Source organism: Lucilia cuprina, chromosome 2, assembly GCF_022045245.1.
Source record: "Lucilia cuprina isolate Lc7/37 chromosome 2, ASM2204524v1, whole genome shotgun sequence".
NCBI lineage: Eukaryota > Metazoa > Arthropoda > Insecta > Diptera > Calliphoridae > Lucilia > Lucilia cuprina.
Window position 1 is genome coordinate 64,337,093 of NC_060950.1, and position 16,013 is coordinate 64,353,105.

Consider the following 16,013-nt stretch of genomic DNA (forward strand, 5'->3'; position numbering starts at 1 on the left):
CTATCTATCTATCTATCTATCTATCTATCTATCTATCTATCTATCTATCTATCTATCTATCTATCTATCTAACTAACTAACTAACTAACTAACTAACTAACTAACTAATTAACTGACTAACAAACTAAACTTTAATTTTCTTCCCATTTTAATAATTTTTGCAATTTTGCATTCTTTTCTCAATATTAATACGCAGCTGTACGGACGAGACTACCTTAATAATTGTATCATGGTTTGGCATTTAAGTGGTTTTTTTTAAAGGGGAGGTTGTATGGTGGCTAAAACCACATGTTGCTAAAATTCTTCTAAACATGAAAATATCAAACACGCTTACCTTAATGCTGCAAAATGTCCATCCATTAGAAAAGAACTTCAGTTTAGTGCATTTCTTATCACCTTCTATAACAATTCTTACATATTCTTTTTTTGTTTACTTTCTTTGTGGCTTTAATTTTTCACCGGCCGCACATTATCTCGGCCATTTTTTTACAAACTTTACACTCGATTTTCTTTTTTAATTTTACATTTTATGCCATAACTTCAATATGCCCCAAAAGTAGACATTTCAATTAACATTTATAAACTTTTATTGAAAAATTATAACTTTTTTACCACTTTAATTTAATTAAAAAACACAACAACATGTTTTTTCACTTATTTATTGACACTCTTAAATGAAACTTCTCAAATAAACTAAAGAAAAACATAAACAAACTCAGGGTTGTATTTTTGTGTGAGACACTTGTGTGTGTGTAATATAATATTACTAATATTTACCAGTGGTTGTTGTATTTGATAAGAATTAAGAAAATGTATTTAATGTATGAACAAAATATAGATAAGAAAAGCAGGTTTCTATTCGCTGATTTTCATATTTTGTGAGTGGTTGTGTTACTTGTTAAGTGCGACGTATTGGTATTAATAAATAATACAAAATTAGTGATGCCATATTTCAGAGAGAGTTACCATATGCTGGATTATTTTTGTTTGTTTTTAAAAATGGTTTTAGACTTTGCTAAAACTACTGTTTTTGACAAATCTTATTCAAATTGCTTGTTTAGTTTAAAGGATTTTTTCAACACGATGGTGAATTTTACATTAATTCATTGGTTTTTATTCACCACAATGATCCTGAAAGCGTGCTGCCTATTTTTCTGTTATAAAAACTTTTATATATTGTGTGAAATTACGCTACATTAGTAATATTTATCTAACTGTAGTCTAGTAATACTTGTAGGACTGTACTCTTTTTTATGATTGTTTGACAGTTTACTGGGGGTTGATAGTTCTAATGTTATGTTCTAAAGATAATGAAAGAACTACTATGTATGATAACCAATGACTGTACCTTTTCCTAAAGATACAAAATTATAATTTAAAAATAAACAAATAAGGAATTTTTGAAAAAGTTGTAATTTTTTAGGAGAAAACTTAAGCCACAAACTTTTTTATAAAAAAACTAATTAAGAAACATAGTTTTCCATTGAAAACATTCAAAGAAAGATACTTCTATAAGGAAAAGAATAGAAATATAAGTTTCTGTATAGCAATGGTTAAAGAAGCATACTTTTTATAGAAAAGTATCTTAAAAATGTTAAAGAACGATACTTTTTATGGAAAACTATTTTTGTAACAATCTGTTCTATAGAAAAATATATAACGAAGACATTTATTATAAAAAAAAAATTGTTTAAAGAAAAGCATCTTCCTATAGAAACCCATTTAAGGCAGTCACTTTACTATAGAAAACTGTCAAAATACACTTTTCAAGAAAATACGTTTGCTGTATAAATGTGTTAAAGAAACGCATTTTTTTCATAGTATTAGCATAGGAAACACTTTTCTATAGAAAATTGTTTTAGTTAGACATTTTTCTATAGAAACAATCTATTTAAGATAATTTTCAATAGAAAACTTTTTAGGCATAATAACATTCTTGATAAAAGTCTTTGAAAGTTACATTTCTATAGAAAATTAAGATAATTCTTAATAGAAAACTTTCTAGGTATAACAGTTTTCTATAGAACAGTCTTAGAAAGTAACATTTCTATAGCAAATTACTAAGTAAAACACTTTTCTTTAGAAAGCTGTTAAAGAAAGAAACTTTTCTGTAAAAAACTGTCTAAGGTAAACACTATTTAATAGAAAACTGTCTAGTGGAGACACATTTCTTTAGGAAATAATCTATTAAAGACATTTTTTATAGAAACAATATATTAAATATGCTTTTTATAGGAAATTTTCTAATAAAACATTTTTGTATAAAAAAGAGCCGGGGAAGACACTTTTCTATAGAAACTATCTATTGAATATACTTTTCTGTAAAAAAAACTTTCAAGGGAAGATAGTTTTTTAATGAGCGGCTTTAGAAAGAAACATTTCTATAGAAAAGTTTCTAAAGAAGAAAGTTTTCTAGATAAACTCTTTGAAAGAAGACATTCCTCTATAGAAAACTGTTTAAGGATATCGTTTTATATCTAGAAAAGCCATATTTCTATAGAAACAGTCTATTTAGGACAATTCTCAATAGAAAACTTTATAGCTATAATAGTTTTCTATAGAACAGTCATAGAAAGTAACATTTCTTTAGAAAATTACTAAGTAAAACACTTTTCTTTAGAAAGCTGTTAAAGAGAGAAACTTTTCTATAGAAAATTGTCTCAAGGAAGACACTATTTTACAGAAAACTGTTTAGTGGAGACACATTTCTTTAGGAAATAATCTATTAAAGACATTTTTATAGAAACAATCTATTGAATATACTTTCTATAGAAAACTTTCTAATAAAACACTTTTCTAAGGAAACCTCTCTAGAACATAAGTTATTGCAGAAAGAATTCTATTGAAAATAATCTGTTGAATAAACTTTCTTTAGGAATCTTTCTAGGGAAGATACTTTTTCTATAGAACATTCTAAGAAAGATACATTTCTATAGAAAACGTATTAAGGAAGACACTTTTCTTTAGATAACTACTTAAGAAAGAAATTTGTCTATAGAGAATTGTTTAAGGGGAGACAGTTTTTTTATTTACAACTTATTAAGATCTGGTTCACACTGGGAATCTTATTTTGGGAAACTTTTGATTTTTGTGTGTAAGAGAAAGAGATAGAAATATTAACCATCTCTTTCTCTCACACACAAAATCAAAAGTTTCTAAACAAAAAATTCCCAGTGTGAATCAAATCTAAGGAAGACACTTTCTATAGAAGAGCAGTGTAAATGGTTTTTGAGAAAAGTTTAAGTAAAATATTTTTGTATGAAAAACTTTTTTAAAATAGAACGCTTTTCTATAGAAAAATGTAAAATTTTAGGAAAATTTTGCAATAAAATTTCAAACATTTTAAAGGTTTAAATATAAAATTTTTTTTATTTATAGAATATACACATAACCCCACTTTTTTTAACACTAAATTAACAAGAAAATTTTTCTCGTATACTAATGTCTACTAATGCGTGGAAAGCTTGATTTAAAAACTAAAATTTGACACATTAAAATACTTTATTTTTGTTTTATTATTTGCAGACAACTTTTGTTAAAACTATTTATTAAAGTTTGTGTTAAGCTTTAAACATAATTAACTAACATAATTAAATAACCTACAAAAAGGGAGATTTAATTTCAAATCTAAAATGTTAAACTTATATTTGCATTTTAAAAATTCAAAACAATTAATTTATTGAAGAGTTTATTGTAAAAAAAACATATATTGTAAGTAAAAATAAATTGAAAAAAATCCCTAAACTATCCTGCCACTTTGCGTATTTTGAAATCTTTAAGATCTTGTTGGGGTATTAAGCGCAGATTATGTTCATTGGCTAAATGTAACACAGAGTAAAATGCTATGGAGGTGGAGAGGGCTGCAGTCATATTTTGTGACAATAGCTCGGGCAGGTGTTCATAGACCTCATGAAAACTGGCTACACCATCTTGGTATTCCTCCTGTTTGGGTATGGGATGTTGCGGCAACTCTTGCTCAACAATTGGTTGTTTAAGCTGTTTGGTTAGCAATACTGTACAACTACGTTTAAGATTTTTCATATCAATCACTTTGGCACGCTTGGCAAATGGTACTATAATCTTGGTAACCTGTGTAGGTGCTCCCTCATAATCGGTGGCTATTTCTAGAATGGTATCATTGCCATTGCCTTCATTAGGAGCAAAATTATTATCCAAACCTTCTTCATTGCCAAGGGCATCAGCCACATTTGTCATGTTGCGTGTGTGGTGTTCTTCGTTCATGGGCATATTAGCATGCTGCATATCATCATCATCTTGTCCGAAATGATGATCATCAGTGGCCATATGATCCATATGATTTTGTAAAGTATCCTCTTCAGAGCCATTACATATTGTAACACCCGCATTTTCTGCACCCTTTATATGCACCGGCAAACCAGGTGCCAGGGAATAATAGAAAAATCTATCCATATCCAATTGCAAATCAATCGGTAGTTTAAGTTTACGTTGATCCCATTTCTTTTGTATATTAGCCTTACGACTCTTGAACTTGTCATCGTATTTTATAAAAAGTTCATCGTGAAATTCACCAAATTTCAAATGTTTCGATTTACTCTTATCCAACGCCTTTTTGGAGCGTTTTGTGCCTCTTTGATTTGTGGCGCGACCACCAATTTCGGTTTGTTGTTGTTGGACTGCTAAACTGGAGCGTACAGTACGTGCACGTTTAAATTTCCAATGAGAGGGTCCTGCCCAAAATTGTGAGATTTTATCGAGTGGACGATAAGAATATTCAAGTTTGGAGCTTGCATCGACTGGGCGTAAATCTTCGATAAGTATGGGCGCTTTGCGCAGGCCACGACAGTTGTTAATGGCGGTACGTTCCTCTGAAATAAGAGCAGGAAAGACAAACAGTTAGGAAAAGTTCTTCAAAGCTTTTTTAAAAGAGAAAATCTAGCTTTAAAAAAAGAAAACAAAATTTTTAAAATACCTGTTGTCAAATCATCCAATTCCTCATAATTAACATCCATTATTGGTACCTGCTGACTCAACATAGGCATAGGTTCACATTCAGCATTTATATCGAAAGCCATGCCCATTTCATTAGTATTAGCAAATGGTGCCAAATCACACATATCATTACCACCGCCGCCCATCATCATATCATCATCATTACAACCCGCTGGACCATCATCACCATCTGATTGTATACTATTTAAACGAGAACGTTTATCCTGCTCATCATCCTCATCTTTAGCTTCTGGTGTATCGGATATAACATAACCACCATGCAGCGGACGCAGTTGGATATCCTCGGGACGTTTCATTTTAAACAAACGATCACAAGGAGCCAATTCCGTTTCGTTATCAGTGTGTAAATCTACTTCCTCGGTATAATCACAATTGGGTAATTCTTGTTTATCCCATATCAGAAAAGTAGTTCTTAAGCGCAATTCTGAATCATGTGTTAGAAGGATGTTATTCATCAAACGATTCGAGGAGTTGATAGAGCCAACAATAGAGTTTAATTTGCCAAAAACAGGATCTTGCAGGGGTACCGTATCTAAACGGGCATTTAATGTATCCTTGTTCTTAGTTACCGTGGAAAGATTTTTACGCTGTTTCTTGGCTTTAGGTTTAGCCGCCTGTTTTTCAGCTCCCTCTAAACCAGCAGCACTAGCATTTGGATCATTACTGCCATCTCCACCCGTGGCCACTTCATTTTCAGCCTCATCGTCATCATCCTCATCGATGCGTTTCTCTTTATATTTTTGAGCATTAAGACCAGCAGACATGCGCAAGACATCCGAATGTATGGAATCTACTCTTAAACTATAAACCTTAGAAGAAGCCTCTAAAGAGGAACCAGCCACCTGAAAAGAAAAACATTTTCCCATATAGTTTACGTTATGGTTAATTTCACATTTCATCACGCTTACCTTAAAATTATTTAAAGATTTATGATGCCTTTCCAGCAAAGTGGACAATGTATCGATGAGCGAAAGAGACCAGGCATTTTCTTTGCTTAACTTATTGCCATTATAGATTTCCAGACATTTCTTTAATGTTTCATTCTCTTCAAAGGTCGACGACTCTCCTGTATTATTGCCAGCCAATAAAGTTCTTCTTCTGGCCTGCCGTCGCTCCTCCTCATCATCATTGATAGTGACATTTTGTTGGCCCTCTCGAAATATGCCCACCTCTGAACGTCTTAAAGGAGAATCTGTATGGGCTGGTGTCATATTCTCCTAAAGAAAAAATGTTTTTTTTTTTTTTGTTTAAACAAATATTTTCACTTTAAATGTTCGCTCTTCTACCCGCGTCCTTTTTATATTTCATAATTTCGCTTGTTTTTTCTCACTTTTTTTTTTTGTTTACTTACCTTTATTATTGTTTGTTGTTTAGTGGCAATTGTAAGTTTTTCTCTTAAAAATTCTTGCTAAAAATAACTGTTTTCCACTTTTAATTCTTTTATAGTTTTCTTGTCGTTTTTCCTTTATTTTATTTTCTATAATTATTTATTTAATTTTTGTACCTTTCTCTTTTTCCTGCTTTGTTTTATTTTTCTTAGAGCAAAAACGCGCTTGTAGTTGTGTGTGGAAATTTCAGTTGTTTTCAAATAGCACAGCAAATCAACGCCGTTGTTGGCCAGAGTTGTATTTTAGTGTAGCTTTTAGGCAAAATGTAGCCATTACATACAGGGTTGCACCGAAAAGATGCCACTATGTCAATTAATTTTTAAATTTGAATTTAAAAATGTATTTTGTAAGAAAAAATATTGCTTTTAATAAATTTTTGAATAATTTGAAGAAGTTATAGTTTTTTAATTTAAATTTCAAAGAAAATCTCTTATTTTTTTTATTTATAAGATTGCTTACTTATTATTGGGAATAACAGACGATTTAAAATTAGTTATATAAAATATCGATTTATGATCATTATGATTATGATTATGTTGAAGTAACCAGATTTTTGTTATTTTCTAGATTAAGAGGATTTAAATTCCAAATAAAATCAGCTATCGCCGACTTAAATTACTTTTTTTATTAAAAACCATTGAGTTTTAATGAAAAAAATCCAAATCATTCGGTTTAATGAGACTATTGTATTTTTACTATTCACGTTTTATAAACGAAAAGGAAGAATATTCAATTAATAATATGAAAATGAAAAAATTTAAAAGAAATTAAAAAAATATTGTTTTTTTATGTTAAAAAATAGATTAAATTCTAAAAAAATATTTTTTAAATATGAAAAACTTAAGCGAAAAACATCAAAATATGCTCTAAAACTCAAAAATATTCTTTAAATATGCTACAATGGTTAAATCATGCTAAATTATGCTTTTATGGGTAAAATATACAAAAATAGGCTGTAACAAATTGATGCCAAAATTCTTAAATTGGTCTGAAACAAGTTAATATATCATCCATAAGACCATACAACGCACCATAAAGAACATGCATTTGCATATTTTGGTTTCCGTGGTTATTAGATAATTGTCCAATACTAAGTTCAGACATTTATAAAAAGTTAAAAAAACAAACTTTTTATATAAAATAATAAAACTGATACACTTTTCTATAGAAAATTACAAAACGAATATATTTTTTAAGCTTTTCTACAGAAAGGTTTCTAGTAACGACAAATTTTTAAGAAAAGACCTTCTTTTGAAAATTCTGTAAAACACATTTCTATAGAAAACTGTCTAAAAAACACATTTTATGTAGAAATTTTTTCAATGGAACAGTTTTTTTAAAGAAAAATTTCTAAGAGAAATACTATTCCATGGATAAAATATCTAAGGAAAAAACTTTTCTTTAGAATAAAGTCCAAGGAAAATATTTTTCTCTAGCAAACAAAAGATAGTATTTTTGTTATTATGTGTTATACAACATATAGTGGCAGTTATATCGAAAAAGGCTGCCGGAAACGCGAAGTCTATTTTAAGGTTTACTATGTTCAAACGAAATCGATATTCTCCATTTCGATTACGTTTCAGCATTCAGTTACGCAACGATTGAAAATTGGTATTCCAACAAAAAACGAAATCGTAAAAAAAGAAGAAGCAATTGCACAGGGTATACGTTGTGGCTACATTTTACTCAATTTTACAGTCCAGTTACGAATTCAGCGAAGTTCTGTGCCTTAGAAAAGTATACTTGGTTTAATTCATATTACAAATTTTCCAAACTTGTATTATATTTACATTAAAAAATTAAAACCTTCTGGACGCACATAAACGTTCTTTTACGTTGAATATGGCAACTCTCTTAAATCGCCTACACAACTTATCGAAAGAAACGTCATCAAAAAAAGAAAATGCCAAAACCCGTAATTGTGTAGGTCAAGGGGAATTTTAAACAAGATGATGGCAACAACTAATTTCTATAGTTTTTTTATATGAAGTTTGACATTTCTAGTTATTAATATGATAAGGAAATTGACATCTTTTTGATAAATGTTAAAACCTTGTTTTATTCCTCTTAGAGTAAAGATATTTGCAAAAAAATTTGCCGTAAACAATTGGAAATTTGTATTTTAAACAATATCTAATGGAAATTAAATAACAAAATGTTTAGCAAACAATTAAGTATAATAGTAAGTATATCTTAAATTAAAGAAATGTTAAATTAATATTAAAAATATCATTCTAGAGCCTGATTTTAATGGTAGCCATATTAAAACCGGCTTCCGGCAAATTGAATGGCAAAACAAATTCGGTCATCATTGATGATATTACCGAGTATAAAGATTTCAAAAAACTGTTGCGCACTAAAACAAATGTTTTAGTTTTATATACCAGCAATACTAAACAATCCGCCGAACAGTTAAGAGTGTTTAAAGAAACCGCCGAGGCTATTAAAGGTAGTGGCACCATGGTTCTAATGGACTGTTCACAGGCGGATAAAAAGAAATTGTGTAAAAAACTAAAGGTAAATCCGGCGCCAGTGATTTTAAAACATTACAAGGATGGAGATTTCCACAAAGATTACGATCGTCAAATGTCTGCTAGTTCCATGATAAATTTCATGCGTGATCCAGCGGGAGATTTGCCCTGGGAAGAGGATGCTATGGGCAAAGATGTGTTACATTTCAAAGATTATGTTTCATTTGTTAAGCATTTGAAAAAGGATCCCCGCCCTATGTTAGTTATGTTTTATGTGCCCTGGTGTGGTTTTTGCAAACGTTTAAAACCTGACTATTCCAAAGCGGCCACAGAACTAAAAAGTGAGGGTTATATATTGGCGGCCATGGATGTGGAAAAACAGGCTAATGCCATGGCTAGAAGAACTTATAATATAACGGGTAGGTATTAAGGAAAATAAAGTTTTAATGGGTATAAACTAAAGTGTTTGGGCTTTTTAGGTTTTCCCACTATTATGTATTTTGAAAATGGTAAAATGAAACAAATCTATGAGAGTGATAGCAATAAGGAGGCTATTATGGCTTTTATGAGGGATCCCACTTCTTTACCCATTAAAAAACCCAAGGAGACTGACTGGTCAGCGGATACTAATTCTGAAATTGTGCATTTAACAAAACAAAATTTTGAACCCGCCCTAAAGGATGAGAAATCAGTATTGGTAATGTTTTATGCTCCCTGGTGTGGTCACTGTAAACGCTTGAAACCGGAATATGAAAAAGCAGCCTTGGAAATGAAACAACAACACATACCCGGCGTTCTAGCAGCTTTAGATGCTACTAAAGAGCCAGCTTTAGCAGAACAATTTTCGGTGGCTGGTTATCCCACCTTGAAATATTTTGTAAATGGTCAATTTAAATATGATGTCAACTTTAGAGAGGCCACAAAAATTGTGGATTTCATGAAAGAACCCAAAGAACCACCACCACCTCCACCACCAGAGAAATCCTGGGAAGAGGAAGAAGATTCCGAGGTTTTATTCCTTAATGAAAACACCTTTAGCAGTACATTAAAAAGGAAAAAACATGCTTTAGTTATGTTCTATGCGCCCTGTAAGTAAAAATTGGAAAAAATTGTAACATTTGATTAACAAATTTCGATCTTTTACCACAGGGTGTGGCCATTGTAAAAGCACCAAACCCGAATTTAATGCTGCTGCCAAGGCCTTAAAAGATGATCCACGCATGATTTTGGCGGCAGTAGATTGCACCCGTGACAATAGTGTTTGTCTGCAACAGGAAGTGCGTGGTTATCCCACCATTAAGTATTTTTCTTATCTCAAAACTAAATCCGAATATGTGGGAGGACGTAAACGTGAGGATTTCATTGCCTATATGAAAAAAGCAAATGAAATTGCACAAAATGTTCAACATGAAGAATTGTGATTGCCTGTTTTTTCGAACCACCCCCCCCACCCTTTATTTTATTGTAAAATAATAACAACAACATTACTGTGAATCTCTTAAAGACTATTTTTCTTTTTTTTTTAATAGCTATATTATATTTTTATAACTAATTTCGAAATATTACATATTTTTTGATTAATATTTTGTATGTAACTCTTACAAGTTGTAAACTCCTGATAAAAAGTATTGTTAAAAGTATAACTGTATTTTATTTTTCTTCAAAAGTGTTGCGTTTTGAAAAACATTCCTTAATAAAATTGAAAAAAGAAAAACTAATTGTGAATTAAAAATAAAATTTTATAAAATTATTTTGAAATCAATTTCTAGAGTTTTCTTTATTTTCTTGTTAATTGGATCAGCTCGCAAGGGATGACATATTACCGACACCAAATGTAATCAGTTTTATTACAAGTGCACCATGCCACACCTATCACGAACGCCTTTGAGATAACTAGACTCTAGACTATACTCTAGTATCTAAAACCACCACTTTACTTTCGCCAAAATGGAGAAATAGTGTGATTCCACAATTTCTCCGAAAGTAAGGCTATTAAGACCTGGTTTACACTAGGAAACTTTTTTTGGGAAACTTTCGATTTTTGTGTGTGAGAGAAAGAGAAAGAAATATCAACCATCTTTTTTTCTCACACACAAAATCAAAAGTTTCTCAACAAAAGTTTCCTAATGTGAACTAGGTCTAAGTCTCCAAAAGAGCGACCCCTACGAAAGCCATACTGGCAGTCGTTAAGTAAATTGTTGGTCTCTTAATACTTGACAAGAAGAAAATTGAACATACTTTTCATAACTTTAGAAAGGCCTGAACAAATTGCTATTGGAAGGTAATTTTCAGGATTATTAGTCTCTCCCTTTTTAGGAATTGGCATTACATTAACAATCTTCCAGCATTCAGGAAATTTGCCGTCATGGTATAGAATGCTGAAGATATTAGCTAATGGACGAGCTAGCGTCAAAGTGCACTGCTTCATGACCACTGCCGGTATGCCATCTGGTACCAGAAGACTTCTCCCGGGGGTATGTTACCTTGGTGAAGCCTTCACCTTGGTGTCATTGTAATCCCGGGGTAAAAAGAGGTGGCCAATACCTCTAGTCTGGCCGGGACTAAAAAATTGGTTACAGTCTATTGTTTGGCTTAGACCTTGCATAGATTGAAAGAGGTCAGACCAGTACACCGCATAATTTGGTACCACGGGTGGCCAGTTGCCCGCAGGACTATGTCCTGGCTGGTCAGTTGGTTCAGGTTCCTTCGGGATCCACGTAGTGGCTGATGGATTCGTACTTCGGTCCACCGGTTACGTCTTTAGGTGATATCAGAGATTAGATAGCTCGAGTACTTCAGCAAAGTGTTTGTGCATGGACGGGTCAAAACCAATGTACAAAATTGCCACTTGAGTTCTTCATTGAAGGATAAAGGGACGATGGTAGACCGTTCTCAAGTCTATCTAGTGTATGAAAGTGACCACCGTGAAATAAGGTCGTCAAGGCTAGTGTTCACGTTAAAACTCTCGGAATTCGGTCCAGGAGACTTGTTTATGCTGAGATCCGTTAAAACCTTTTTAACGACACGCGCTCGAAAGAATATATTTGGCATAGTTACTGAGACCCTTTCGAGCTCAGAAATTGAAGAACTAGCATTATCCTTTACACTTTTAACGAGCGACCAATAGGTTTTGCTGCCCCTTGAAGCAGCAAGATCCTTTGCGCTAAGACGCTGCTCGTGTAGAGCTTTTCGGCGTCTTAGAACTCTGGCACACGAAGACCTCGCCTTTTTGCGCATCTTATCAGTTTGGACGTTTTTGTTATTACGCCAAATTCTGAAAGCTTCAACTCTGGATCTGATTGCATTTTTGCTGAACAACCTAAAATGTTTGCTGAATTTGTTTATAAAGGTTTTTTCATGAAATTTTCTTAGCTGAATAGCAAAAATTGTTAGCTGAATTCAATTTGTTTTTATTAAAATACATTATTTAGAAAGAAAATAACAAAAATATTCAGCTGAATTGGCAAATTATATTACTATCATTGATTTTTGTTAGCTGAATAGCAAAAAATCTTAGCTGAATTAAATTTTCTTAAAGTAAAATCTATTATTTATCTAAAAGATAATAAATAAATAAATGAATTGTAAAATTTTCATCTCGATAATAAATTTCTCTTAGCTGAATAGCAAAAATTTATAGCTGAATTACATTATCTTAAAGTAAAATTCATTATTTATCTAAAAGATAATAATTATACACAGCTGAATTACAAAGTTCGATTTCGAAATTAGCTGAATAGCAAAAAATTGTAGCTGAATTACATTTTTTTAAGTAAAATTGCGTACTTTATTAGTTATAATAAATATACACAGATAAATTGTCATTTCTATAGTGAATTTTTGTCAGCTGAATGAAATATTTTAAAGTTAATCTATATATTTCATGAATTTGAATTAGCTGAATAGTATGCAAGTCAGCTGAATTCGTATTTTTGAAGAAAAAATTGTTTTATAAAAATTATTAAAAATCGTTTTTAGGATTTATATAACGTAGCTGAATTTGGTAAAATTTTAGATGAATTTGATTTATAATTGGGTTTTTAAGGAATTTGACTTAGCTGAATAATAAAAAAATCACCTGTATTCAAATTTTTCAAGAAAAAACTTTTTATTAATTTAGAAAATAATCAAAAAATCAACTTCAGAGAGGAAGTAATTGGGTTTTTAAGAATTTGACTTAGCTGAATAGGTAAGCAAGTCAGCTGAATTCATATTTTTGAAGAAAAAACTTCTTATTAATATAGAAAATTATGAAAAATCGTCTTTCAGACTTATGAGATAAAATCTTAGCTGAATTTGATTTATAATTGAGTTTCAAGAACTTGACTTAGCTGAATAGTAAAAAAAAATCAGCTGAGTTGATATTTTTGAAGAAAATAACTTCTTATTAATATAGAAAATAGACAAAAATCGACTTCATGAAGACTATAACTTATTTCAACAAAAAAATCTAGTGTTGACTATAATTTGACTGAATTGTTGACAATAGATCCATTTATAATCTTGTCGATAGTCATTAATCTTGAACATAAATAATTCCATAGTACTGACTTCAGGTAAGGCATAAGCTTAGTTGTTGTTGTAACAGGTTGGCTGTAACTCGATGTTCTTTCCTGGGGAAAAAACTTCCGGTTGAAACAGATGTTGCTGAGTTCACAATCTTTGGCCGATTGAGAATCGGGTCGTTCCGGAGAGGAGATCCTATTGTCATGGCAACGATTAGTTTTGTATATAGTCGTGATTATAGATCAGTCTAGAGCCTTGGCTGTCCATAGTACTGACTAAACAACTTGGTTATATATCCGCCAATATAAATGACTATAGTCTTAAATAGACTTTAACTAGAGATCAGTCTATAGTCGTGACTATATAATCAGTCTAATGTTAAGAATATTGATCTGATTTTTCACTTTTATGAAGAATGCAATATGAAGACCAACACTTGAACTTATTGAGTTAAGATTTAACATTAACCGATCTACTATTTGCAAGTCTATTCTATATAACTTAACATTTCAAGTTGTATTGGAAAACGTCGCAGCTAATTCAAATAGGCATGTTTGCTTTCAAAGGTGATTGACCTTATAAAGCCCCTGTTTATATTGATACTTTCTGAGCAACAAACACTTTTAACTTGTAGCACTTATTTCTAAATCTTCTCCTTCAATCGCGTAAAACTTTAGTTTTATATAAATTTTGAAATAAAAACACTTTGATCAACTTTTTTGTCACTATACGAATGTTGCATTCGTAAAGCTTTAGCTTTTCTTTAAATTTTATTTTTTTTCTCTTCACTTCACGTCAATTTGTATCTTGGGAGTTGGTTTCTGCATTTGGATGTTTAACAAAAACACTGACTTATTTTTAAAAAAACACTTTACTTGCCACCCATTTGGGAGGCAGGTTAAAAGCCACCTATGACTAACAACTAGTGTGGATAAAAACAGCTGTTTACCGCTTGCCTCCTACACGGGGAGCAGCCTTTTGTTGAACCTTAGCGGCTTTTTGCTTGGGGGCAGCCTTAGCTTTAGGGGCGGCGGGTTGAGCGGCCTTTTTGGCAGCCTTGGTGGCACGTTTTTGTTCCTTGGCGGCCTTGATGGCTTGTTCGCGTTGGGCACGACGTACTTCGGGTTTCATGTTACGCTTAGCCATGATTTCGGCCAAGGAGGCACCAACAATAGCGCGTTGGAACTTTTGTGTTCTGCGGGTACGCTTCTTGGTGGCTTCTTCCTCAATACCCTTACGGTGCTTGCGACGGTACAAGACGGTCCAGGTAACCTTACGGGGATTACGCTTCATCAAGTAGGAACGTTCGCATTTCTTGTCCAAGAAAGTGAAGGACTAAAACAAAACAAAAAATAAGTAAAATTAGTTTTTTGTTTTTAATTTTAGTTTTTTCTATTTAAAACTTACCTTGCCATCAACTTTGACCATGGTCTTGCCATGACCGGGGTAGATTTTGTACCCACTGAATGAACACAAACCGATTCTGCAAAATAAAAACAAAACATTTTTTTACGCCATTAGTGGTTTGTTTCAATGGAAAATTTCACTTTTATGCATTTCTCTTTCACACAAATAAAAAATTTTCTTTAATATTTATTTCATGCACTATGGGATGTTTTTAATAATTTTTAATTTTCTTTTTGAGAATTTTTCTACATTACGAAAAAAATACGTACTTCATCTTGCGTTGTTGTCAGTAGAAAGAAACGGAAATGGGCCAAAGAATGACAACTGTCAAAAATGACATTAGATAGACGCTAATGATCGCAGTGACATCTAGTGTTGGGTAGTAAATGATTGAAGAGTTGCATTTTTTCTTTGTGCTAAACTGTCATAAAGAAAATAAAATGTAAAGAAAATGGGAGAATTATGATTTTTTTAAATAAAAAAACAAAAACAAGGTAAAAACTATTACAATTTTTATAAAAAATTATTTTATTATTAAAAGACAATACCTTTTGGTAAGTAAAAGACTTTTGTTAAATAAAAATTTATTTAAAAAAATGTACTTTTTAAAAAGGCTTAAATAATTAGTTACATATATGATTATCGGACTTTTCCAGATTCAAAACTGGTTTTACAGGATTTCTTACGTTTATTAGTGGGGTTCTATAGTTGAAAAGAAAAGTCGACTTTTCGACTTTGCATTTATTAAAAAGTCGATTTTTCGACTTTTAGACTTTTTTCATTTAATTAAAAGTCGATTTTTCGACTTTTAATATTTTATAAATAGTCCACTTTTCGACTTTTTCCGACTATTTTTGACTTTTTCGGACTTTTCGACTATTTCCGACTTTTCGACTTTTTCCAACTTTCGACTATATTCGACTATTTCCGACTTTTCGACTTTTTTTGACTTTCGACTATATTCGACTTTTTCCGACTTTCGACTATATTCGACTTTTTGACTTTTTTCGACTTTCGACTATATTCGACTTTTCGACGTTTTTCGACTCTTTCCGACTTTTCGATTTTTTCGACTTTTATTTACAAAGTCGACTTTTAGACTTTTTTCATAGACGATAGTCGAGTTATCGACTTTTTTGGAACAAAATAGTCGACTTCGACTTTTTTCGACAAAAAGTCGATTATTCGAAAGTCGATTTATAGAACCCTATTTATTAGTCTATTTTCTTAGTTAATGTTCCATTAACAA

The 16,013-nt window shown here is 31.5% G+C and overlaps 3 protein-coding genes and 1 long non-coding RNA gene across 4 annotated transcripts in view; 1 reads left to right on the top strand and 3 right to left on the bottom strand.

Annotated features, from left to right (window-relative positions):
* Positions 1 to 660, bottom strand: part of LOC124419944 — a 61,131-nt gene extending 60,471 nt beyond the window's left edge. Inside the window, exon 1 of the long non-coding RNA XR_006940934.1 lies at positions 335 to 660. This is a non-coding gene — a long non-coding RNA (uncharacterized LOC124419944). The remainder of the gene's footprint in view (positions 1 to 334) is intronic.
* A 3,035-nt stretch (positions 661 to 3,695) lies between these two features.
* LOC111685843 (condensin complex subunit 2) lies at positions 3,696 to 6,399 on the bottom strand. The gene is made up of 4 exons (XM_023448125.2): positions 6,344 to 6,399; positions 5,901 to 6,209; positions 4,952 to 5,834; positions 3,696 to 4,847 (listed from the first exon to the last, which is right to left on the bottom strand). Exons 2-4 carry the CDS (start codon positions 6,201 to 6,203, stop codon positions 3,745 to 3,747), a joined length of 2,289 nt encoding a protein of 762 aa, XP_023303893.2. The 5' UTR covers positions 6,204 to 6,209; positions 6,344 to 6,399; the 3' UTR covers positions 3,696 to 3,744.
* A 2,008-nt stretch (positions 6,400 to 8,407) lies between these two features.
* On the top strand, positions 8,408 to 10,613 carry LOC111685844 (protein disulfide-isomerase A5). Its single transcript, XM_023448126.2, has 4 exons — positions 8,408 to 8,562; positions 8,619 to 9,270; positions 9,331 to 9,939; positions 10,001 to 10,613. The coding sequence occupies exons 1-4, from the start codon at positions 8,536 to 8,538 to the stop codon at positions 10,270 to 10,272; spliced, it is 1,560 nt and encodes a 519-aa protein (XP_023303894.2). The 5' UTR covers positions 8,408 to 8,535; the 3' UTR covers positions 10,273 to 10,613.
* Positions 10,614 to 14,069: 3,456 nt separating this feature from the next.
* Positions 14,070 to 15,114, bottom strand: LOC111685834 (60S ribosomal protein L24). The gene is made up of 3 exons (XM_023448118.2): positions 15,034 to 15,114; positions 14,765 to 14,840; positions 14,070 to 14,692 (listed from the first exon to the last, which is right to left on the bottom strand). The coding sequence occupies exons 1-3, from the start codon at positions 15,036 to 15,038 to the stop codon at positions 14,303 to 14,305; spliced, it is 471 nt and encodes a 156-aa protein (XP_023303886.1). The 5' UTR covers positions 15,039 to 15,114; the 3' UTR covers positions 14,070 to 14,302.
* Between the last annotated feature and the right edge of the window lie 899 nt (positions 15,115 to 16,013).